Source organism: Abramis brama (assembly GCF_963993115.1).
Source record: "Abramis brama genome assembly, chromosome: 10".
In the NCBI taxonomy this organism is placed as follows: Eukaryota; Metazoa; Chordata; class Actinopteri; order Cypriniformes; family Leuciscidae; genus Abramis; species Abramis brama.
Genome location: NC_139972.1, coordinates 34,002,081 through 34,026,316, shown reverse-complemented (window position 1 = coordinate 34,026,316; position 24,236 = coordinate 34,002,081). Strand labels below are relative to the sequence as shown.

Below are 24,236 nucleotides of genomic sequence, written 5' to 3'. Positions count from 1 at the left end.
GAGAACAAGCGCTTGTGGAAAGGAGACAGCGGCGCGCTCGTGCTTTCCACTTGTTTTTACACATCTAATGTGCGTTCCATTCGACAGGGTCCATATCACTGCTCCCCTACTCCCTGAGCACGGTATATCAGTTGAAGTGGACTTCACTGACAATACCTGCTCATTTGAAACGCCCTGCAAACGTCATCAAAGAAATTCAACGACGGGGTCGTGCAGATTATGATATAACATAAATATATATAGGACTACATTCATATTTTAATTTTTATTATTATATTATATATTTACAATTATATTGCACTATTTTACAACTACCTAAAATAAAATCACTTTACTTCACAAACTAGCTAAGCTGGCTGCATTCACTGAGGTAAATTATAATCATCAAAAATATATGTAATATTCACAACAATAACCGTTAAAAATACTGTCTGTAGCATCCAGTCAATATTGAGAAGGCCAGAACTGATGGTTAAAATGACTTTTATTGCCGTCCGTGTCATCAACCAACGTAAGAGCTGAGTATAAACAAATAAACCATACATTACCATCACATTTCGAACGTTACACAGCTCATTACATTAGTTTCAATCCGATAGCATTACCAAATTATACATTTTACGATAAACATTTCAAGTAACTCAAATATATTTCTCATTAACTCTACCAACCTTGTTCCCCAATTGACCGAAGCTAAACTTTGTAGTTTTAACTGTTTCTCCGTGGCCTTTTACTGTTTTTAACCGTGAACCTTTTCAGACCTTCCTTTCGTCCTTTGCGCCGTTCGCCAGTTTCGTTTCCGTCACCATACTTCCGGTTTCTTTGGTTATCAAAATAAAAGCCCGATACCGTAATAATAAAACATTATAGCGTAGCTATAATCAAAATAGTGCTTAACTACTCTGTTGGTCTTTACACTCCCACCAAATTATTTGCTGTTACACACATAAAAACACAAATAATTTCTCCAAGTTACTTAACCAGAATACAGAAATAACCTTGTAAACATGTTACAACTGTAACTTCAACATTTCAATACACTTAAGCATTGTAAATTTACCTTTCACTATCTTCTAGTAGCAGAACTAACTTATGTACTGGACGTTCTACTACAGACATTTTGTTCACACGTTGACCCCTTTTGGTAAGATTTCTGTCTGCAAAGCCTATTTTGACCTTTCTGACAAGTCCATCGGTATCTTTTACAGTGTCCAAGATTCGTCCAAGTTTCCACTGTGATCGTGGTTGCATTTCATCCTTGTCCATTACTATGTCGCCTATTTGCATGTTTCTTTTAGGCTTGTGCCATCTTTGTCTGACCATTATGTTCTGCAAGTACTCCCCTTTCCATCTGCTCCAAAATTGTTCGAGCAAGTACTGTACTTGACGCCATCGTTTTTGTGCATATAAGTCCTTCTTAACGAACTGTCCTGGGGGAGGCAGAGGAGTTGACGTTTTCAATGTGACAAGATGATTTGGAGTTAGCGGCTCCAAACTGTTTGGATCGTTGAGACTGTCTGTTGTAAGGGGGCGGCTGTTTACTATAGCAGCTGCTTCATACAAGAAGGTTCTGAGTGAAGAGTCGGTGAGTCGACCTGGTGTGAGAGCCAATGTTGCATTAAGAACGTTCCTTACAGTACGTATCTGTCGTTCCCATACTCCACCTGCGTGACTAGCATGAGGTGTGTTTAGGACAAAATCACATTGTTTTTCTGCAAGGAAGGTCGTCAGTTTGTCAGTGTCAATTTCACCTTGTGCTGCACTCAGTTCGTTTTTGGCACCTACAAAGTTAGTACCCTGATCGCATTTTATTTGTCTGACAGAGCCTCTTAGAGCGATAAAGCATCTGAGTCCATTTATAAAAGTGTCCGTTGATAGGTCTTCTAACATTTCGACATGAATTGCACGTGAATAAAAGCATGTGAAAAGGAGGCCATACCTTTTATATTCTTTCCTTGCTTGTTTGGTCAGGAACGGTCCAAAAACGTCCATACCACAGTATGTGAAAGGCGGAGAGTGTTCAATTCTTTCTGTGGGTAAGTCTCTCATTTTTTGTCCTTCCACAGGTCTCCTTTGTTTCCGACAAAACACACACTGGCGAATGTAGGATGCAACCGTTTGACTCAACTTTGGAATCCAATAGCCATTGGCTCGTATCTCATTCATCGTGAAGCCCTTTCCCTGATGATTGACCCTTTCGTGGCAGTGAGCAATTATCAGTTTTGTGACGTGATGTTCTTTGGGAATGATTGTTGGATGTTTAAATGAGCTGGGAAGAGATGAGTGATGGAGCCTTCCTCCCACCTTAAGCACATTGTCCTTGTCCAAGAGAACATCCAAGTTGTACATTTTGTTGCTCTTTGGAAGTTGTTTGCCTTTGTTTAATGTCTCTATTTCATTTTGATATGCTTGTCTTTGTAAATCTTTGATGATCACAGTTTCTGTGTTTTGTCTTTCAGTTACAGTTGTGAGTGTCTTTGATTTGTCTTTGAGCACGTATCGTCTGAGACGTGCGACTGCGCTGACTGCACGGGACCAGGATGAGAACTTTGTGAGCCGGTCACAAAGGCTTGTATGTTCAACCGTTTCTGTGCTTAGTGTCTGTACCTTTCTCACCTCTGGGTCTCCTACTGTAAGTACAATGGTCTCTTTTGTTGGAAGCTGTATTTTCTTTTCCCACAGGAAGTGAGGGCCTGTGAACCAATTAGATGAGAGCAGTTCATTTACAGATGTGCCCCTGGATGCCATATCTGCTGGGTTTTTGCTGGTGGGCACATAAAACCATTGTTGCAGTGAGGTACTGTTGCGGATTTTCTGCACTCTATTAGCAACAAACGTGTGAAACCGCCTTGCATCGTTGTTTATGTATCCTAGAGTGACCTTTGAGTCTGTCCAGAAGAACTCCTCAACATTGTCATAAAGCAGTTCCTCTCTTAGCGTGTTACTTACAGCGACTGATACTGCGGCTGCGGTAAGCTCTAACCTTGGGATCGTGGTGACCTTTGTTGGAGAGACGCGTGCTTTGCCCATGATGAAGGTACAGTGGACATCTTCCCTTTTGTTTATGAGTCTGAGATAAGAACACTGTCCATATCCTGTGGTGCTTGCATCAGAAAAGTGGTGTATTTCTCTTTTTACCACTTCTCCAAAATCTGCAGGAACATAACATCTGCTGATTTGCACATTTTTTAGATTGTGTAGATCTCCTTTCCAGCACTCCCACCGTGGCTTAAGATGCTCAGGTAGCGGGTCGTCCCAGTCTGTTCCTTGACGACACATTTCTTGGAGAATCCCCTTTCCCTTGAGCACATAGGGAGCAATGAAGCCAAGGGGGTCGTATATTGCTGCGACTGTGGACAAGATGCCACGCCTGGTTGGTGGTTGGTCTTTTAGTGTGATGTTGAATGTAAAGCAATCCTTCTCCACATTCCAATAAATGCCAAGTGCTCTTTCTGTCTGTGTTTCATTAAACGTCAAGTCCTTTGTTCTTGTATCTGTCGCATGCTCTGAAGCTGGAATGCTTTTTAAAACTTCAGAGTTGTTGGACACGAATTTGTGTAACCTTAGTCCACCTTTTGCACATAGTTCGCGTGCTTCCTTTGCCAGTCGTATAGCATCCTTTACTGTCTCTGCGCTGGTGACTCCGTCGTCTACATAGAAGTCTCTTGCTACGAACTGTGAGCCAACTGGATATGCAGAACTGTTCTCTTTGGCTAAATGTTTGAGTCCATAGTTCGCACAACCGGGTGAAGAAACGGCGCCAAAGAGGTGTACTGTCATCCTGTACGCTTGTGGTTGGCTATTCATATCTCCGTCTTTCCACCATACGAAGCGCAAGTAGTTGCGATCATTTTCTTTGACTTGGAACTGGTGAAACATCTTTTCAATGTCGCACATTAGAGCTACTTGGTGCTGTCTGAAGCGCACAAGCACACCAGTTAGGTTGTTGATCATGTCAGGACCGTTCAGTAAATGCTCGTTAAGACAGGTACCTTTGTGCTTCGCAGAGCAGTCGAAGACCACACGCAACTTCTCAGGTTTCTTTGGATGATAGATGCCGTGGTGCGGTATGTACCATGTCTCTCCGGGCAGTCCATTATCATCAGTCTCTTCGGCATCCCCTCTTTTGATGATGTCGCTCATGTATTTCATGTAGTCCCTTTTGTATTTTTCATCTTTCATGAATTTGCGTTTGAGCTGGTTTAGCCTGGTTTCAGCGAGTTGTCTGTTATCTGGCATTTGTGGTCTTTCTTTAAATGGTAATGGCATTTCAAAATGTCCATTTTCAGTCTGTGTTATGCCATGCTCGAGTTTCTGAAGGAATACTAAGTCCTCTTGCGACACAGTCTTTTCATTCCCGTCAGTCTCTTTGAAATCTCTCTCCAAAGCACGTATTGCATCTGCTGGAGTGGAGGGAGGGATTTCTTTAACAGTGATTCGGTGACAGAGACTGCTCGCCAAATCTGTTTCGTTGCATGGTGTCGAGTTGCCAACTATGCTCCATCCCAAATCAGTATGAATGGCATAGGGCTCATTTTCTTTGCCTAAGATTACTTGTTTGGGTGCGAGAGCTCTAGGACAAGTATAACCTATGAGGAGACTTACTTCACAACTGAGGAGTGGAGGGACCTCGTCTACAATCGGTAGCAAGTGACTCCACTGTTTGGCTGTTTCACATGTAGGTATGTGTTCTCTGTTAGCAGGTATGTAATCCTTTGTGTATGCAGTGGGGAGCTTTATGACTGTGGCTGAGTTATAACCTCTCACTAAGAGATCAGACACCTTTCCACTGCTTACAACTGCATTTCTACCCATCATAGTAGTTAGTTTCAGCTTTACTGGACAAACATCTGCCTGCAGCTCATGTGTGACATCCTGATCAATGAATACAGTGTCGCTCTGTGTGTCTAATAACGCATAGACCAGTTTTTCCTTGAGTGGGTTAGTGGTAGTTGACAGCCACACTGGAACTATCATTGAGGTGCTGACTGACTGTTCAGATCTGGCGACATTAAGTGACATGGCTGTTGCTGTTTCAGGTGAGTTACCTTGAACCGCGTTGTTTGTGCTCACACGTGTTTCTCTTTGCAGACCGTTCCTGTATTTCTCATCATGAAGACATGTTGGGTGTCGCTTTGTACAAGTTTCACAAGTGAGGCGGCGTTTGCAGTCCTTAGCACTGTGTCCTTGTTTTAGACAGCCATAACAGAGTCTGTTGTCTCTCACATGTTTCTTTCTGTTTTCTAGAGACATTTTCAAGAGGTCAGGGCACTTGTGAAGTTGATGGGTGCCTTGGCACATTGTGCATGGATAGCTGGTAGGTGTTTTTGTTATTGTCCTTTTATCACTTTGTTCAGTTGTGTTTGTGTTAAATACACTTGCCTTGTTTCTTTTGATTTCCTTTGTGTTCCTTCTGTCGCTGTTTGTTTCAGTGCCGCGAAGTGCATGAATGGAGGTGACTGGGTTGCAGGCGACTTCAGCTTCTAATGAGAGGAAGGAGGCAAAGGCAATAAAACTTGGAAACTCACCGCCCTCCATTAAAGTCTTTGTTACCTGCCTGTTCCATCTCGCATTTATCCAGTCTGGTAGTTTGTGCAACAGTTTTTGGTTTTCTTCGCTGTCATTGAGTATTTGTAGCCCCTTTACATGAGGCATTGCAAGCATGCATGCATTTATGAAATCTGCAAATGCCCTTAGTCCATCGGCATCTCTAGACTGCACTTTAGGCCAGTTTGATAGCCTTTCTCTAAATGCCTTCTGAATCACGAATGGCTGGCCGTACCTTTGGTTTAGTTTGACCCAAGCGTCATTGTATGCCTCCTCATCGTTTCTAAAGAAGGTCCCTTCAAGGCATTTTCGAGCTGGGCCCGTAACATATCTTTTCAAATAGTACAACTTGTCTGATGCTGAGATGCCCCTTTGTTCAATCAGTGATATGAATGTGGATTTCCATTCAATAAAGCTTATTGGTTCGCCACTAAACACTGTCGGTTCTGGCGCGGGAAGTCTGTTCAGTTTAATGCTGTCCTGCACTGCTTGAGCTAGTTGAGTGACACTAGGGGGAGCTGTTTGCACAGGAATGAAAGAGAGTGCTGGTGTGGGCTGTTTGGGTGTGAAGTATGGGCTCACCTGTTCACCTTTAATTGACTGTACATCATCCACCTGTGATAACTCTCTGTCATATGCTTCAAACCTGGCTCGAGCTGCTTTCACGTCCTTCTGTGCTTTCAAGCGTTCCAACTCGGATGTTTGAGCTGCCATTTGTTTCTTGTGCTCCTCCTCTAGAGCTTTTATCCTTTCCTGTTTTCTTTGTTCCTCTAGTACGATCTCATATTCAGCCTCTTTTGCAGCTAGCTCTGCTGCTGCGTCGGCTCGTTTTGCTGTGAGCTGTGAAGCTGAGGACCGTTGGCTGCGATTTGATGCTGCGGTTGAGCCGTATATGGACTGGGTGTAGTCGTGCTCTAAAAGTCCACGTAAACGAGTTCTTTCACGCTCTGCATCAAAATCCTCATCAACACCACTTAATCTTTCCAGAATTATCCTTACGATGTCATGAGTTATTGCATCGCATGCATCCATCTTTCTCCTTATGTCAGATGATGGTGCCATTTGGTTTCTTATTTCTGAATATAACTTCAATACATCATCTCTCTTTTGCTCTGTTATGTCTGCGAGTTCTGACATCTCCTGGTCTGTGATATCTAACTTTAACCTTTCTCTTGTTTCGCGTACCTGTGTTTTCCATTGTTCATAAAGAGTTATTAGTCTTTTTTCCCTTTTACTCATTTCTTCCTTTTGGAATGTTATCATCCTTTCTGTTTGTACTTTAACTCTTTCAGAACGTCTTGGCAACTTTGACATGCTTTGAGCTTTGTTTTGAAGCTCTGTTAAGATTTGTTCTTTGCATGTGATTGAATCTTTAATGTTTTGTCTATCCTCACTTTCGTCTTTAAGTGAGTCTTTTAAATCTTGAATTTCTTGTTGTAAATTTGTGATCTGTTCATTTATGTCCATTTGACTTACTGAAACAGCCTGTGATTCTTCCATTTTGAGCACTTTTCGTTGAACTGTTTTATTTTCTGACCAACTTCTGCCATCTGCTGGACGTCACGGGTATTGCCGTTGGATCTCGTAGCCCCGTTGTGCAGCGTGCGGCGGTGGTCAAGCTCTTACTGTAGCATCCAGTCAATATTGAGAAGGCCAGAACTGATGGTTAAAATGACTTTTATTGCCGTCCGTGTCATCAACCAACGTAAGAGCTGAGTATAAACAAATAAACCATACATTACCATCACATTTCGAACGTTACACAGCTCATTACATTAGTTTCAATCCGATAGCATTACCAAATTATACATTTTACGATAAACATTTCAAGTAACTCAAATATATTTCTCATTAACTCTACCAACCTTGTTCCCCAATTGACCGAAGCTAAACTTTGTAGTTTTAACTGTTTCTCCGTGGCCTTTTACTGTTTTTAACCGTGAACCTTTTCAGACCTTCCTTTCGTCCTTTGCGCCGTTCGCCAGTTTCGTTTCCGTCACCATACTTCCGGTTTCTTTGGTTATCAAAATAAAAGCCCGATACCGTAATAATAAAACATTATAGCGTAGCTATAATCAAAATAGTGCTTAACTACTCTGTTGGTCTTTACACTGTCATTTGTATAACAATGGCAAAATGTATGAATACTTACACACATACGTAAACTCCTCCATCGTTAGTTATGACTGTTCTGACTGGTGATGACATGGTGTACGAAATGACAGTTGGGTGATCATCTCTCTCCACTTCCTGTGAAGTGATGTATCGATGTTCCCTTATTCCCTATGCCGTGCGCAGTGCCCTTCGAACTGAACATGTTCGCTCCCTTCGGATTAGAATCTAACTTAAGATGGCGGAAAACCCTGTGAAGTCCACTTCGCAGTCCACAACGCACCTCTAGAGCGACGTTGTTGATTGTTTGAGCATGTGACTGCGCGTTTCTCCTTGTTTTCTATTGTAGCAGCATATTTCCCGTGCGCACAAACACAGCCACAGACAATTAATTGTTTGTTCGGTTAGCGAAGAAGAGCATGATGTATTTTGTATAAAGTTTTTTTTTTTGTTTTTGTTATTAACTGCTTTGAGAACTGGAAATGCACAATTCATGCATACAAATCTGTATATATTAATAAATGAAGATGATTAAATTAGACCAATGCAAAAAACGAAATTCATGCCTGCATTTATTAAGACAAACCTAGTAAAAACGAATGCAGTATATACACTGACTTGGCAGCACTGTGAAATGTAATACAACAGTGCCACCAACAGTCTAAATGCATTAACATTAAAAGTGTGAGGTGAAACTCTTGCATAGACATAGGTAAATGGGTTTGTCTATTAGCCTGAAATAAAAAATAAAAAAAAATAAATCAGATCTTGTGCTTCCTCACATTGGAGTCCCGAGTTCATGTACAAAGTTTGGTTTCAATACGTGACAGAGTTCCTGAGATATGGACGACTTCCTGTTTAGCGACTACGCCGCTGATTTCGTTTGGCAAACGCTTCCGAAAATCAAAAATCCTTCTAGTAACTTTTGTGAGGCTTAGTCCAAGGATCATGTACGTCCAGTTTCGTGAAGTTCGGACCAAATTTGTGACCTGTGAAACTTTAGTTTCGCTTTCTGTTCAATCCACTATGGCGGACAAACGACATGGACTCGTGATGTCATCTTCGCGAGCAACTTACACCGGTACTGACCGTACGTTTTAAAGTTGGAACGGTGTCTCTGTCTCAAAGGGCCTAGGCGCAGGAGCTGGCCAAAATTTTTCTCCCGGGAATAATAATAATAAGAAGAAGAAGAAGAAAACTTAAGAAGAACAATAAGTGTGCTGCTTTCAGCAAGCACACTTAATTAACTAAAGATTAAATAACTAACAATTTACCATCTATTAATGATGGTTATTATGAAGTGTTACCGAAAAGATATGTTAGCATTTCCATATTTTGATATTAGAAGGGAAGGGATGCAGCTGCTTTCACAACTACCAATGCTTAAAAACATCCCAAGCTAATGTTTGATATGCACGGAATTTATTGTGTGGTTTTCCTAACCCCCATTTGGTAAATAGATTATCACGGTGGAATAGTTAGTATAGCATGCTATGCCACTTTCATCAAAACCGATTACAAAGCTATAGCAATGCCATGTCATTAAATACGATAAACAGTGATTCTGGAACAGATCTGCGTCTTCCTTATCCCGTTAAAAAAATATATTATAGTATGTAACCATATTCCGTCCGTTCGAAAAAAAAGTTGCACTAACTGTTCGTTACAAGCAGCATTTGCCGTCAGGCAGGTAGCTAACACAGGGTTGCCAACTCTCACGCATCTGGCGTGACAGTCACGCATTCAGCCTCAATCTCACGCTCTCACGCTTAACAAAGAAATCTCACGCTAAATTAGACATTCTTCTGTGCTGTATTTTTTTTCACTCATGTGCACTAAATTTCAGAATTACTATAAACAATTCAGGCTCTTAACTACTGGATGGACCACTAGTTATGGCGCAAATTAGTTAAAATCTCCCGGAATCTAGAGCGAGCACGCATGCAAGACAGAGACTGTGCTCCAAACCGAGGGAAAGTCTCAGGCTACTTTGAATAGGCTACTTAATTATACTTTTAAGTATATCTCGATCAAAAGATTGAGTACAGGTACAGGCCAAATATACTTGGACCTTTCTCTCAGTATAAGTCAAGTACACTTAAGTGTAATTTTAAGTATATTTCTGAGAAGTACATAAAGTATATTTCTGAGAAGTATATAAAATGTAGACTGATAGTATACTTTCTTATTTTTAGTTTAAAAGAAGTATACTAATAGAACACTTGAATAAACTTCTTTTTCGTAAGGGCACTTCACTAGAAATCCTGCCCTGCAGCTAATTTCATTGGTTAAAGTTACAGTGATGGGTAGGTTTAGGTATGAGTGTTTGGTGTAGGCAATAATTACTGTGATTGACATGACAAATAAAAAGATCGTAATCGGCTGCAGGCGGAGGTTCCACTGAACTGGATTGACGTATTTGGACATGGATGTGGCTTCTGACATCACACTTCGATGTGGGCCGGATTGGGTGTCCACCGCAGGCTGCAGCGAGACGAAAAAAAAAAAAAGATGGAAAAAAAAGAGGGAAAAAAAGAGGGAAAAAAGTATTACAGTGTTGTCAGTGCTGCTGACCTCTTTCTTATGTTCCACATCTCTTTCTTGTGCAGCTCTCGTGCTCATGCTTGTAACACTTTTTACATATGCATATGATTGGAATAAATAGACACAAATAATATAAAAACGAATAAGACAAAAACCTACTTAAATGCATGAAGAATGAAAACTATCACAGAACAGATTAACATAAATCAGTTTCAGTAACTGAGAACTTCCACATGATTTCAAGCATATACCATTCAACACAATAATCATAATATTTGGAGAGGTTCACATGCCGCATACTACTAAATTATACAGAGATCAATATCACCACCTGCTGGTGAAGGCTGTGGTAAGACATACCCTTTGCCATTTAAAAGTCAAACACAACTGGTGTATGAATCTAGTTCTATAGTATCATATTCACACTGACACTTCACATATTATGTAAAAATGTATTTTCAACTAAAATACCTTCCCAAAGACTCACAACCTCATTATTTGTGTCTGTGTTTGCCGACCAGACTGCACATTTTCAGCCAACACAAGTTGTGGTGTTACATTCTTACATCTTCAGACTTCAAAGTATGTCATTTGAAGCAAAGTGTTCAATAGCTTGCGGTTATCAGAGTGAGTTTTTAGTTACAAGATTTTTACCCACTGTGCCACATTTTTAATGTGTTTTGTTAAGGCTGTTTATGCAAATCAACCCAGAGCAGAGAGGTCTTCAGAGACTTGTTTTATGCTATAAAAAGCATGTATGGTGACTCGTAGGTCTTCTTGAACATAGCACACATAGGCTAGACCTAATTCTCTGCACATTTACACATTCTCTGAAGACAAAGTGATAAATGTCAGATCGTATCACAGAAGGTATTTCTGGTAATGCAGTTTCATGTACATGTATATTGTTAAACTGACTAAATAATTAATATTCACATGATGTATTAAACATTGTGGCTACAATTATACAAAGCTGATAAGCATGAAAACAGTTGGTTACACTTTAAGGTTAAATTTGAAGGTGTCCTTGTTACAATGCAGTGGTGCAGAGTAATATTAATGAACTAAATGTACTTACTGTAGGGTTAGAGTTAGGATTAGGGTTAGTTGCGTGTACTTATGCATAATTTATAGTTATTACTATATTAACTACATGTAGCATATGTAACAAGGACACTAAAATAAAGTGTTACCAAACAATCTTTTTGTCATGGTGCGCTGGAAAATAGTCAAGGATTCAGATGCGAGTGAATAAGTATTTATTATAGTCAAAAAGAGAAGACAAGAGGCTCAATTTGACAGGCAGCATTCACAGGAATCACTCAGTGTAGAAATAGCAGATAATTCTCATGTGAACTCAGTGAAGATCCTCAGGCAAACTCAGAGTCGGAGTGGCAGATAATCCTCAGGCAAACTCGGGCAGACTTGGCAACGCAGGGACTCAGTGGGCGGACTGCAGATCCACGCGGAACGAAGATCCTCTGTGAAGCGTCGTAGAAACCGGACTGGAACAGGAGAACAATAGCACAGACCCAGGAGAACCTCCACAACCATCTGACAAAGACAAGACGAGTGAGCAAACAATATATAGGACATCCTCATTCAGAACAGCTGGCGCTGATCGGCTCATCAGTGGATAACGAGCCAGCTGATGAGCCGCGCCCATTCACTCAACATGCACACACATAGCGAGAGAGAGTCAATGAATCCATGAACCGTGACAGTACCCCCCCTCCCAGACACCCTTACCTGTCGATTGTAATCATCGATAAGGGAGTGATCCAGAATGTCCCTGGCAGGAACCCAACTTCTCTCCTCCGGACCGTAACCTTCCCAGTCCACCAAGTACTGGAACCCGCGTCCCCTCCGTCTCGAGTCCAGGATACGGTTAACCGAATAAGTAGGCTCCCCATCTACGAGTCGCGGCGGGGGGGGAACCGGAGCAGGCGGATTAAGATGCGATCGAAAGACGGGTTTAATTTTAGAGACATGAAAGGCGGGGTGAATTCTCCTGTACGCCGGAGGAAGGTTGAGGCGGACTGTCACCGGACTAATAATCTTGGTGATAGTGAACGGGCCAATGAATTTAGGAGCTAACTTATTAGAGACGGAACGGAGAGGAATGTTCTTAGTAGAAAGCCACACTTTTTGACCAGCGACGTATACGGGTGGCCTCGACCGGTGGCGATCGGCCTTAGCCTTGGTGCGCGCCCCCACTTGGAGCAGAGTCTCACGGGCTCTGGTCCATGTGCGGTGACACCTCTGGACGAACGCGTGAGCGGAGGGGACTGCGACTTCGGATTCCAGACTGGGAAAAATTGGTGGCTGGTAACCTAAACTACATTCAAACGGAGATAGGCCCGTGGATGACACTGGTAATGCATTGTGGGCGTACTCCACCATAGAGATATGTTGGCTCCAAGAGGAAGGATTCCTGGCAGCCAAACAACGCAACACTCTCTCCAAATCCTGGTTGGCTCTCTCGGTCTGGCCATTGCTCTGGGGGTGAAACCCTGAGGATAGACTAACGGTCGCTCCCAGTAATCTACAAAACTCTCGCCAAAATTTGGACACAAATTGGGGTCCTCTGTCGGAAACCACGTCTATCGGGAGGCCATGTAAGCGAAAGACGTGATCTACAACGGTCACCGCTGTCTCCTTGGCTGAGGGTAATTTGGGCAAGGAAATAAAGTGAGCCGCCTTCGAGAATCGGTCCACCACGGTCAAAACTACCGTGTACCCTTGAGAGGGTGGGAGGGCGGTGATAAAATCTAGCGCAATGTGGGACCAGGGTCTCGAAGGGACAGGCAGCGGTTGGAGTAACCCATCTGGGGGTCGATTGGAAGTCTTACCAGTGGCACAGACAGAACAAGCCAAAACAAAACTGTGAATGTCGCGTGCCATAAGTGGCTACCAGAATCGTTGCTTGACCATAAAACTGGTGCGATTAACTCCTGGATGGCAAGCTACATTGGAACAATGCCCCCACTGAATAACGTCTGACCGTAATCCCTCCGGCACAAATAAACGATTCGGTGGGCAACCGGGCGGAGGCGTTACCCCTTCTAAGGCCGTTTTGACCTTCGATTCGACCTCCCATGTGAGTGTGGAGACAAATAGGGTCTCGGGTAAAATGCACTCGGGAGTAAACGGGCGTTCGGAACGGTCAAAAATACGCGACAAAGAGTCGGATTTGATGTTTTTGGAACCCGGGCGGTACGAGAGAGAAAAATCAAAACGTCCGAAAAAAAGTGCCCACCGAGCCTGCCTGGAGTTCAATCTTTTGGCGGTTCTGATATATTCCAGGTTTTTGTGATCGGTCCAGACGATAAAAGGTACCCCCGACCCTTCTAACCAATGACGCCATTCTTCCAACGCTAACTTCACTGCCAACAATTCTCTGTTACCAATGTCATAGTTACGTTCGGCAGGAGATAAACGACGAGACAAAAACGCGCAGGGATGCATCTTGTCGTCCGTGAGAGAACGCTGGGAAAGCACTGCTCCTACCCCCACCTCTGATGCGTCGACCTCCACCACAAACTGACGTGAAGAATCAGGGGCTATCAAGATGGGAGCTGAAACAAAGCAGCCTTTCAGTTTGGCAAACACAGCCTCAGCTGTGTCTGACCACCTGAACGCCGTTCTGGGGGAGGTCAAGGCGGTCAGAGGTGCGGCTAGTTGGCTGAAATTGCGAATGAAACGCCGGTAGAAGTTGGCGAACCCCAGAAACCTCTGTAGGGCCTTACGGGAATCTGGACTTGGCCACTCCACCACAGCCTTAACCTTCTCAGGATCCATGCGTACTCCCTCAGACGAAATGATGTACCCTAGGAAAGGAACAGACTGTGCATGAAAAGCGCATTTCTCCGCCTTGACAAAAAGCCCTTTCTCTAGCAACCTCTGAAGCACTCGTCTGACGTGTTGAACGTGCTCCTGGAGAGACGAAGAAAAAATCAATATGTCATCCAGGTAAACATATATGAACTGATCAACCATGTCTCTCAACACGTCATTAACGAGTGCCTGGAAGACCGCTGGGCTATTGGAAAGCCCAAAAGGCATAACCAAGTATTCAAAGTGCCCTCTGGGGGTGTTAAACGCGGTCTTCCATTCATCCCCCTTCCTGATGCGAACCAAATGATATGCATTACGTAAATCCAATTTTGTGAAGATAGATGCTCCCTGCAACCTCTCGAAAGCTGAAGACATCAACGGCAAAGGATAAGTATTCTTAACCATGATGTTGTTCAACCCCCGGTAATCAATACAAGGTCGCAGAGAACCATCCTTCTTCCCCACAAAAAAGAATCCCGCCCCCGCTGGAGAAGAGGAAGGGCGGATGAACCCAGTAGCTAGAGAATCAGAAATATATTTCTCCATAGCCTCCCTTTCTGGAGCAGAAAGTGAATATAACTTGCCCTTAGGCGGAGACGTACCTGGCAGTAAATCTATAGCACAGTCATAGGGACGATGAGGAGGGAGAGAAGCAGCCCGAGACTTACTGAACACCTCCTTCAGGTCGCGGTACACCGGCGGCACGTTAGACAGATTCACTGACTCCTCCTGCAACACAGAACGAGAAACAGACGGAACAGCAGACGAAAGACATGAGGCATAACAGTCATCACTCCAAGCTGACACAGAGTTTTGACCCCACTCTATCCTGGGTCCGTGCTTCACCAACCACGGGTGACCCAGGACAATAGGAGCGTGGGGTGACTGCGTGAGGTAGAGTGAAGTCCTTTCCGTGTGATTCCCCGAGGTGATCAGTGTGATAAGTCCAGTGGAGTGAGTGATACCCGGGAGTTCTTGCCCATTGAGTGCGTTGATGGTGATAGTGTTCTTTAAAGCAGTGATGGGAAGGTGAATTTTACGTGCCAGTGAGAAGTCCATAAGGTTTCCCTCCGCTCCCGAATCCACCAACGCTTGGCAGCTGAAGGAGTGTTCCGCCCACTGGAGTCTAACCGGAAGGAGGGTGGCGCTCGAGGGTCCGATCATGGAGAGCCCGCCCGACAGTAGCCGCCGTCCTACCGCCGGGCTTGGTCTTTTAAAGGACAGGTGTTGATGAAATGGCCAGGCTCCCCGCAGTAGAGACATAGACCCCTTGAGCGGCGGTGTTCTCTCTCCTCCCGGGAAAGCCGAGCTCGACCTACCTGCATGGGTTCTGGATCGTTAGAGGGGCTGACCGCGTTCGTAATCTGGGTACTGGAACTCATGGTGAAATCGGCCGCAGGCATCCGGTACGGTCGGCTCTCTCTCTGTTGAAGACGTGCATCGACCCGTAATGCTAAGTGCGCGGCTCTGGTTGATGGAAAATCCCTTGGGGAACAGGCGGGGGCGGTGCTGGCGCAGTGGGACCTCTCAGGCGTTGGAATTGAGAGGTGAGCTCGGACACCTGCGTTACCAAAGCCTGTATCGCCCGTCCCGAAGCTCCGATCTGCTCGTCCTGGCGATCCATCCAGGCGTGGTTTCCGGCGAACATCTGTTCAATACCAGGAGCACTCGCTAAATCCATGTGAAGATGGTCAGATGGTTCTGTCATGGTGCGCTGGAAAATAGTCAAGGATTCAGATGCGAGTGAATAAGTATTTATTATAGTCAAAAAGAGAAGACAAGAGGCTCAATTTGACAGGCAGCATTCACAGGAATCACTCAGTGTAGAAATAGCAGATAATTCTCATGTGAACTCAGTGAAGATCCTCAGACAAACTCAGAGTCGGAGTGGCAGATAATCCTCAGGCAAACTCGGGCAGACTTGGCAACGCAGGGACTCAGTGGGCGGACTGCAGATCCACGCGGAACGAAGATCCTCTGTGAAGCGTCGTAGAAACCGGACTGGAACAGGAGAACAATTCTGCCGCACTAAGGCAAAAGGTCGTAACTTCAATTTTTGGCGAAAATGAGTTATTGTAATTTTTAGGACAATAAACATAAGTTTTATCATGTAGACAAACATCAAGTTTCAATTCGATTGTTTTTTGGGTGGAATAAGATTATGTTTTTGCCGTAACTTCAAAAAGCCAAGGGGAAACTATGGTAGAAGCCCGTAACGTCAGTTACGGCTTTATGCCTTCGTTTCTCGCTGCTCCTGAACACTCGAATGAAGTTATGGGTGCGCTGCCGTGAAGTTACGGCACTCTGCCTTCTAACCGACCATCAAAGTATTGCCGCGCTGGAGTTACGGGGTTATGATGTAGAAATTAAATCACCTCAGACACACACATACATTTTTCACAGTGATTGCTTTTGTTAGGTTTGAAGAATGGCATACTCTCGGGGGAAAATGATGGTGGAGATGGCTTTGAATCTTTAACATCCAATAATAGCTAGCGGTAGCCTTAAGCTAGCGATACTACTTCACAAACTAGACACAAACATTTTTCGAGCCATAATCAACAATTTATCCAGTAACAAGCGCTGAATAGAGCAGGCTTGTAGGATATCTTAATTCACAGCCCGTAATACAAAGCTACATGTAACGTTACAACTGAAATAAAATATGCTTCTCATAGCTAGCTCTCGCCTGCCAATGCCAGTCCACTGACTGAAAACTAAGCGAGTTGGTTGGTTGGAGCCGCAACGACACACCCATTATACACCAGCAAAAGGAATAATTTAGAGCCTACCTTTTGTTGAACCTTGGTTAAAATCCATGTCAAACAACCGACGAGAAGGCAAATCCATTACATCCACCACGAGTTTTTAAAACTTGCTACCGGCTCTAAAACTGAAGTGTGTGTGTGTGTGTGTGCGCGTGCGTGCGTGCGTGAGAAAGAGAGAGAGAGAGGCGCGGACGCGATCCCACTGTTCGATCGCGCCCGCACCTCTCTCTCACACACACCGACACACACACACACACACTTCAGTTTTAGAGTCAGTTTTTCAAAAAAACTTTAAATGTTCCACATCTTTTATACTTTAGTGATGTTAATCAACTTTGTTTTATGAAATTCATGTTAATTAAAACCATTCATACTTTTACAACTATTCTCACTACTTTAACTTCTTGTTGATACATGTAAAGCCATTTTTATCATAGTGAGTCCAATTTTAATATTGCTTACATTTTAAGCATAACATTGGCTATAAAATAGAAGTTAAGGTCTTTTGTCTTGGTATGACCGATTGTCATTTTGTGGGCAATGCTAAGGCAGAATACAGTAACTTCCGAAAAAGGGTCAAAGGTCAAATTTGAGTTCAACATTTTTTTGTAGATGGGTTAATAAAGGTATACACTACAACATGTGAAAATTACAATATTATACCTATAACTCAATTGTCAGGACATTAAGATAACTTTAAAGTCATTTTTCTCAGTTTCACACTCTGGTGAGTTAAGGTCTTTTGCCTTAGTAGGGCAGAATAGCACAGACCCAGGAGAACCTCCACAACCATCTGACAAAGACAAGACGAGTGAGCAAACAATATATAGGACATCCTCATTCAGAACAGCTGGCGCTGATCGGCTCATCAGTGGATAACGAGCCAGCTGATGAGCCGCGCCCATTCACTCAACACGCACACACATAGCGAGAGAGAGTCAATGAATCCATGAACCGTGACACTTTTTTTTTAGGTAAAAATCACGTGAACTGTGTCTTCTTTCACCCTCAGGTCAATGAATCCATCCTTTGCTTAACGAAAAATGGAAAATGGAACATATTTTTACTTGATGTTGTTTGAAAATATTGGGTACATAAGATATGCTTTCTTCAGTTTGGGAATTATTTTATACTGTGCTATTATATTCTTTAATGCCTTTATAATTATTGCAGTTTGTCTGGAAAGGGCTTTACACCTGCCCATGTACATTCTGATTGCATGTTTGTCCATCAACTCTGTGTTTGGAACAGCTGCTTTTTTCCCAAGGTTACTGACAGACTTGCTCTCTGATACACACTTGGAGCCCTATCTTGCACCCAGCGCAATTGACTTTGTACAGCGACGCATGTTTCATTCCTATTTTACACCGGCGCAAAGCGCGCTTTTCCCTCCACAGAAGCACGTCGCTAAACTAGGGAGTGAACTTGCGCTCCCTGGGCGGTTCAGCGCAAAAAAGGAGGCGTGTTCCGGCGCAAACGTTCCTTCATGCTATTTTGCAGGTTTAGAAAACAATTGCGCCACTAACCAGGAAAAAATAGTTTAAAGTCAGTGGCGCGTTGCGCATGTTATTCATATGCTATTTTAAGGGCGCATGCTTGGAAATAATCAATGTAGCGTGTGCACAACGCGCACTTTGATTCTCTCATCTACACAGAAGCAGCAGTTTTCATTTTTGCAAATCATACATTATTACGATAGATAGATAGATAGATAGATAGATAGATAGATAGATAGATAGATAATTTATTATAAAAGCATACATCTAGCTTACACATTTACCCAAATTATCATACGCCTTTTTAACCGAAGTTAATTTGGGTGGGTTTCTCCATCCCCAACGTCCCTGACGAGAGCGTTGCTCTCCTCGGCTGTGAACCGCTCCTGGTAAATACCAGACTGACTATGTGTGGTAACAAACTGTGGAAAGTGTATTGTCACAACTGGGAAATTGTCAAGCTTTCTTGTGGAAACACTATTATTATTAATGTTTTTGGCTTTTTCATAGTGACCACAATTATTATCATGCCTTTAAGTTGTATATTATATTCCTATGTTAGAATTCTTACCATTTGTACAAAAAGTTCACCAGAGTTCAGGAGAAAAGCATATCAAACTTGTATTCCACACATAGTGATCCTTTTAAATTTCTCTATTGCTATTTTTTGTGAGGTCACATTGAGTCGGGTCGCGACTTTGGATCTCCCTCTAGGTCTGTCAATTATTCTTTCACTGGAGTTTCTTATTGTTCCACCCATCCTGAACCCTCTTGTTTATGGTTTTAATTTTCCTGAAATTCGCAAAAAAATTATATGCATTATAAAAGCATCCAAATAGCTATGTTTTTGATGTAATAGATACTACACAGAATATGATATTCAACGCAAAATCATTGTTTAATCAAACATTGTTTTATCTCTTACTATGCTTTATAATGATATACAGTCCATGTTATGTGTTTAAGCCTGTAAATTTTAACCTGCCAGTAAATCTTTGCCACAACTTTATATTTATTATAGGCCTATACATATTTGTCCGGTAGTCCCAGAGTAATATGCATGTTTGAGCTGTATGAACTGAAAGCAACTTGCACTTATATATCCTAAAATATGTCAGTGCCATTGTTTTGTCTCAAGATGCACACCAGTAATGTTTTTTTTTTTTTTTTTTTTTTTTAAGGCATATTTATAAAAGCGACTTAAATTTCAAAATTTAACTAATATAAGCCTTGTCTGTGAAACCGGGCCATAATGTATTATTTAGTCTGGCTTGTAAAATCCACCCATTAACTCTTTCCCCACCACTGACAGAATTTTCCATAATTTATGACACAACGATTTCCCACCATTGACGGAATTTTCCAAGAGGCCCTCGATGCGTACAAACTCCAACGTAATAAAATGCTGCCAGATTCACAATCATCTGTTCGGGAAAAAAACGTAACGATTTTAGCGCCAGTCACTGGACATTTCACTTTTTTGTGTTTTTCAAAAATGTTGCCACAGGTACGTTTTTCTAATGAGCCTCGGCTGGTAATGCTGAGATAATAGTTGTTTTTCATTACACAAATTATATTATTCTGTGATTTTAAATTAGTAGTTATAGTGTATTCAAACTTTAAGCAGGGCGTAGTCTTTGAATGAAAGAGTTTGGAATGTATATTTATTTTATTATTACATTTAATATATTATTTTGATTCATTTTAGAAAAAATTAAAATCTACTACTACAATATTGTTTTGTGAAAAAAATGGGGTCTAGAAACTATTGTCACGTTCTGTTGGTGTTTAGTTTCATTTTCATTTCATTTAATTTTGTTTCTCTTCAGTTGACTGTTTCCTTTGTTCTAGTTTCCCACCAGTCTTTAGTTACCATGGACACTCTTGCAATCAATACAAATGTTTGTCATTTAATTCATTATCATTGTATATTTAAGTTCCTCTTTAGTTCTCATTCTCTGTCGAGTGTTGGTCGTGTGTTAAACGTAACGCTGTCACGTTGCCTTCTCATCAGTGGATTACCTGTGGTTATTTTGTTTAAATAAATGCCCTTTTGCTATTAGAACCTTTTTGGACTTAGGCTACTTCTTCATCCGTGGACTAAACTGTTACAACTATTGTCTTTATTTTTTCCACTAATAATCTTATCATGAAACATCACTGAACTTACTTAAGCTGGACTGTGATGCTATTTTCTTCTGGAAACAAACTTTTTTGCATTATTTTCCTGTTATCTCTGTAAAGCTGCTTTGAAACAATCTGTATTTGTAAAAAGCGCTACATAAATAAATGTGACTTGACTTATATAGTTCTGTGTTATTTGTTTCATAATTCCGTAAAAGCAAGTGACATGAAATAATTCAGTCATATATGAGTCAAATATATTTTTTTGTTCTCACTCTCTGTACTATATGTGACGGAGTATAAGAGTTATACTAAAACATGTGGATATATATATTTTTTTACCGTAAAATATTTATTAAGATATTTTTGAAGATTTTATATTAAGATAACGAATAAAGAGAAGAAAACGTCTCGGGTTACAAATGTAACATCTCGGTTACGTATGTAACTCTCGTTACCTGAAGGAGGGAACAGAGCCGGTGACCTGGCTGCCCCAGCGGGGCACAGCAGATGTGGCAACGGGACGTGACGTCTCCGTTCCCTCCTTTAGGGAACAAGGGTTACATACGTAACTGAGATGTTCCCTTTCAGTCGTCTCTCTCGGCGTCAAATCGGTGATCAACGAATAGGAATCCCCTACCAAAGCGCCACAGCTGCTGACCCCATCCAGCGCCCTTTGTAAACCTACTACTCCCTCTTACCTGATGGGACAGGGCTTACACAGAGAAGCCCATCACTGCTGTTCTGACTCAGTGAGACTATTGGATAACACTGGGAAAGTGTGCCCTTTCCATTGGAAAAGGAACGCTGCGGAAGCCACATCCTTCCCCGAAAGAGTCATGTGGAGATAACATATGGACTAACCTCATAGGGTGTTTGCATATGGAATTACTGGGGTGACACCAATCTCCTAAGAGATGGGTTCTCCCAAGGGAAAGACACAGGCTTCCGTTTAGGAGCAACCGTGGAAAAAAGCAACATATGGGATCCCCGAAGGGTCACACATATAGCACCCAGCCTAGACCCAGTTCTCAAGGATTCAGCAGGATGTAGGCCTTGCGCCAGACGCTTCACCACGTCCGGCTGCCGAGGGTGACGGAGGATTGGTTAAAACTGTTTTTTTTCAGTCTAGAGACATGAGCGCAACTATAAGCGAAGCAAGCCAACAAGAGACGGGCCTCTCGGTGCTTCTACCCGTTTAAGATGAAAACACAGGAGGAAACCGGCTCTATACGTAGGCTATAGAACCTAGTGAACGTGTTGGGTGTGGCCCAGCCTGCAGCTCTATAAATATCTGTTAGCGAGGCACCACGTGGCAGCGCCTAGGAGGATGTCGTCAAGTCACCTTCATTTACATAGTGCTTTTAACAATACAAATTGTTTCTGTCACGATTCATGGATTCATTGACTCGCCCTCGCTATGTGAGTGCGTGTTGTATGAATGGGCGCGGCTCATCAGCACGGCTCGTTATCGCTGATGAGCTGATCAGCGCCAGCTGTTCTGAATGAGAATGTCCTATATATTGTTTGTCACCTCGTCTTGTCTTTGTCAGATGGTTGTGGAGGTTCACGGGCTCTGCTCACGGTCTTTTCTCCTCGCTCCAGTTCCTGTGTTCCTGGTCAGTGATTCATCCGCCTGTTCTGAGGATCGGACGCGAGTTCCTGTGTTCCTGTTCTGTGATTCATCTGCCTGTTATGAGAATCGTTTGCGGATCGTCCGTTTGCTGTCTGCCCACTGAGTCCTGCGTTGCCGAGCCTGTTATTCTGCCACTCTGTCTTCTGAATCTGCACTACCGCTATACTTTTGTGTTAATCAGCAGTATTCACTTGCTATTGAATCCTTGACTGTTCCTTTCGAGCCATGACAGAACCATCTGACCAGACCATGGATTCAGCGAGTGCAGTCAGTTTTGAGCAGATGTTTGTCGGTAACCACGCCCGCATGGATCGTCAGGATGAACAGATCGGTGCCTCGGGTCGGGCGATACAGGCTCTGGTAACGCAGGTGTCCGAGCTCACCTCTCAATTACAACATCTGAGAGGTCCCACTGCGCCAGCACCGCCCCCGCCTGTTCCCCCAGGAAATCCCAACATCAACCGACCGGAGCCGCGCATCCCCACCCCCGAGAGGTATTCAGGAGAACCTAATATGTGTCAAACCTTTTTAACTAAATGTTCGATTTACTTCTCTCTTCAGCCTGTGACGTTTTCCTCCGAGGAGAGTAAAGTGGCACTTGTCATGACGCTGTTGTCTGGACGCGCGGCTCTGTGGGGAACAGCGGTGTGGCAAAATCAACACAGCTGCTGCTCCTTGTTCCAAGCACTCGAGCAGGAGATGAGGCGCGTGTTCGACCACGGGGTCGTCGGACGCGAGGCGGCCCGCCAACTTGCAGATCTCCGTCAGAACAACAACTCTGTTTCCGACTATTCCATCCAGTTCCGGACGTTGGCCGCCGAGTGCAAATGGAACGAGGAGGCGCAGTGGGACATGTTCCTGCATGGGTTGGCTGACCGTGTTCAGAAGGAGATTTACACGCTGGATCTACCCAAGACTCTGTTTTTTTTTTTTCAAAACAAAGAAATTTAAGAATTACAGAGAATTTGCCCGCCACTCCGCCACTCCGCCACCCCGTATTTTCCCCATATCTCGTCAAAAGCCATCGAGTTCTTCTTCAAATTGTACATTATTCTTTCCGGTGGAATATAGGACAAGAGTTCATTCAACCACATATTGAAGCATGGGGGTGTGTCACTTTTCCATTTCAATGCGATACACTTATTGGCAGCCATCAAAGCCATTTTAACAAATCTAATATTGTAAAGAGAATATAGAGGTAATGTAGATTCATCTCCAAGTAGGACCAGTCTTGGGTTTAAAGCCAAGTCAGAGCCAATAACTTTTTCAATAGTATCTTTAACAGTTTTCCAAAGGTCATCCAAATGGGAGCATGACCAAAACATATGGATAAGAGACCCAATCTGTGTTTTACATCGGGGACATAAAGCTGAAAGGTCAGGGTTCATTTTATTTAGACGCTGCGGTGTATAGTACACTCAATGAATCAAACTGAATTGCTGCAGTCTATGACGGCTGTTAAATGAGAATGTCTGACTCTTTTGACAGATTGCTTCCCATTGTTCCTCTTTAAAATCAACCCCCAGGTCTTGCTCCCATTTCATCTTGGCCCCCACTGGGCCACAAACAGAAAGCTTAAGCAACATTTTATACATAGTTGAAACAAATTTCTTTATATCTTTACCTACAATGAAGGTGTCTAGTTCCAAAGGATATAGGGATAACAATTTACCTCCTTGCTGAACTCTAATATAATCTCTAACCTGTAGATGCTTAAAAAAGTGCTTGGATTCCAGAGAAAATTTTAACTTTAACTGTTCAAAGGATAATAATGACCCTTTGTCAAATAGGTCACCAAATACCCGAATACCTTTTCTATACCATAACAAGCACAGTTCATCTTTTAATATCTCGGGTAATGCCGGGTTAGCATAAAAGGGGGTACCTGTGTATATTATTTGAAAGTTTTTAGTCTTTTTCCTAATATCAGACCAAATTTTACACCCCTGTAGAACAAAGGGGTTATTAAGAGTTCTTTTAAAAGTATGCACGTAAGGAATATAAGGTAATAGTATGGAGGTTAAGCCCAAAAAATAGGCCTTTGACTTCAAGTCATGATGCAAAGGTCCCCTTTGGTATGGAAGTACCTTAGGGTCATACAAATAAATTTATCCTAAGACACAAGTGAGATCACACTTTGTATCAGAAATAAACAGGTTTTTTCACAAATGG

At 42.7% G+C, this 24,236-nt stretch overlaps 2 protein-coding genes across 2 annotated transcripts; one reads left to right on the top strand and one right to left on the bottom strand.

Moving 5' to 3' along the window:
* Window positions 1-466: 466 nt before the first annotated feature.
* Window positions 467-7,653, bottom strand: LOC311091038 (uncharacterized protein). The gene is made up of 2 exons (XM_084126769.1): window positions 7,413-7,653; window positions 467-7,259 (listed from the first exon to the last, which is right to left on the bottom strand). Exon 2 carries the CDS (start codon window positions 7,045-7,047, stop codon window positions 1,057-1,059), a length of 5,991 nt encoding a protein of 1,996 aa, XP_083982895.1. The 5' UTR covers window positions 7,048-7,259; window positions 7,413-7,653; the 3' UTR covers window positions 467-1,056.
* A 10,198-nt stretch (window positions 7,654-17,851) lies between these two features.
* LOC311091248 (uncharacterized protein) lies at window positions 17,852-22,167 on the top strand (the record flags this gene model as incomplete). The annotated part of the gene is made up of 4 exons (XM_084127067.1): window positions 17,852-18,111; window positions 18,705-18,813; window positions 18,979-19,105; window positions 22,034-22,167. 4 exons carry the CDS (start codon window positions 17,852-17,854, stop codon window positions 22,165-22,167), a joined length of 630 nt encoding a protein of 209 aa, XP_083983193.1.
* Between the last annotated feature and the right edge of the window lie 2,069 nt (window positions 22,168-24,236).

What these genes read in the sequence shown, in the direction of transcription:
- LOC311091038 (XM_084126769.1), bottom strand. Translation starts at nt 7,047, where the DNA reads ATGGAAGAATCACAGGCTGTTTCAGTAAGTCAAATGGACATAAATGAA.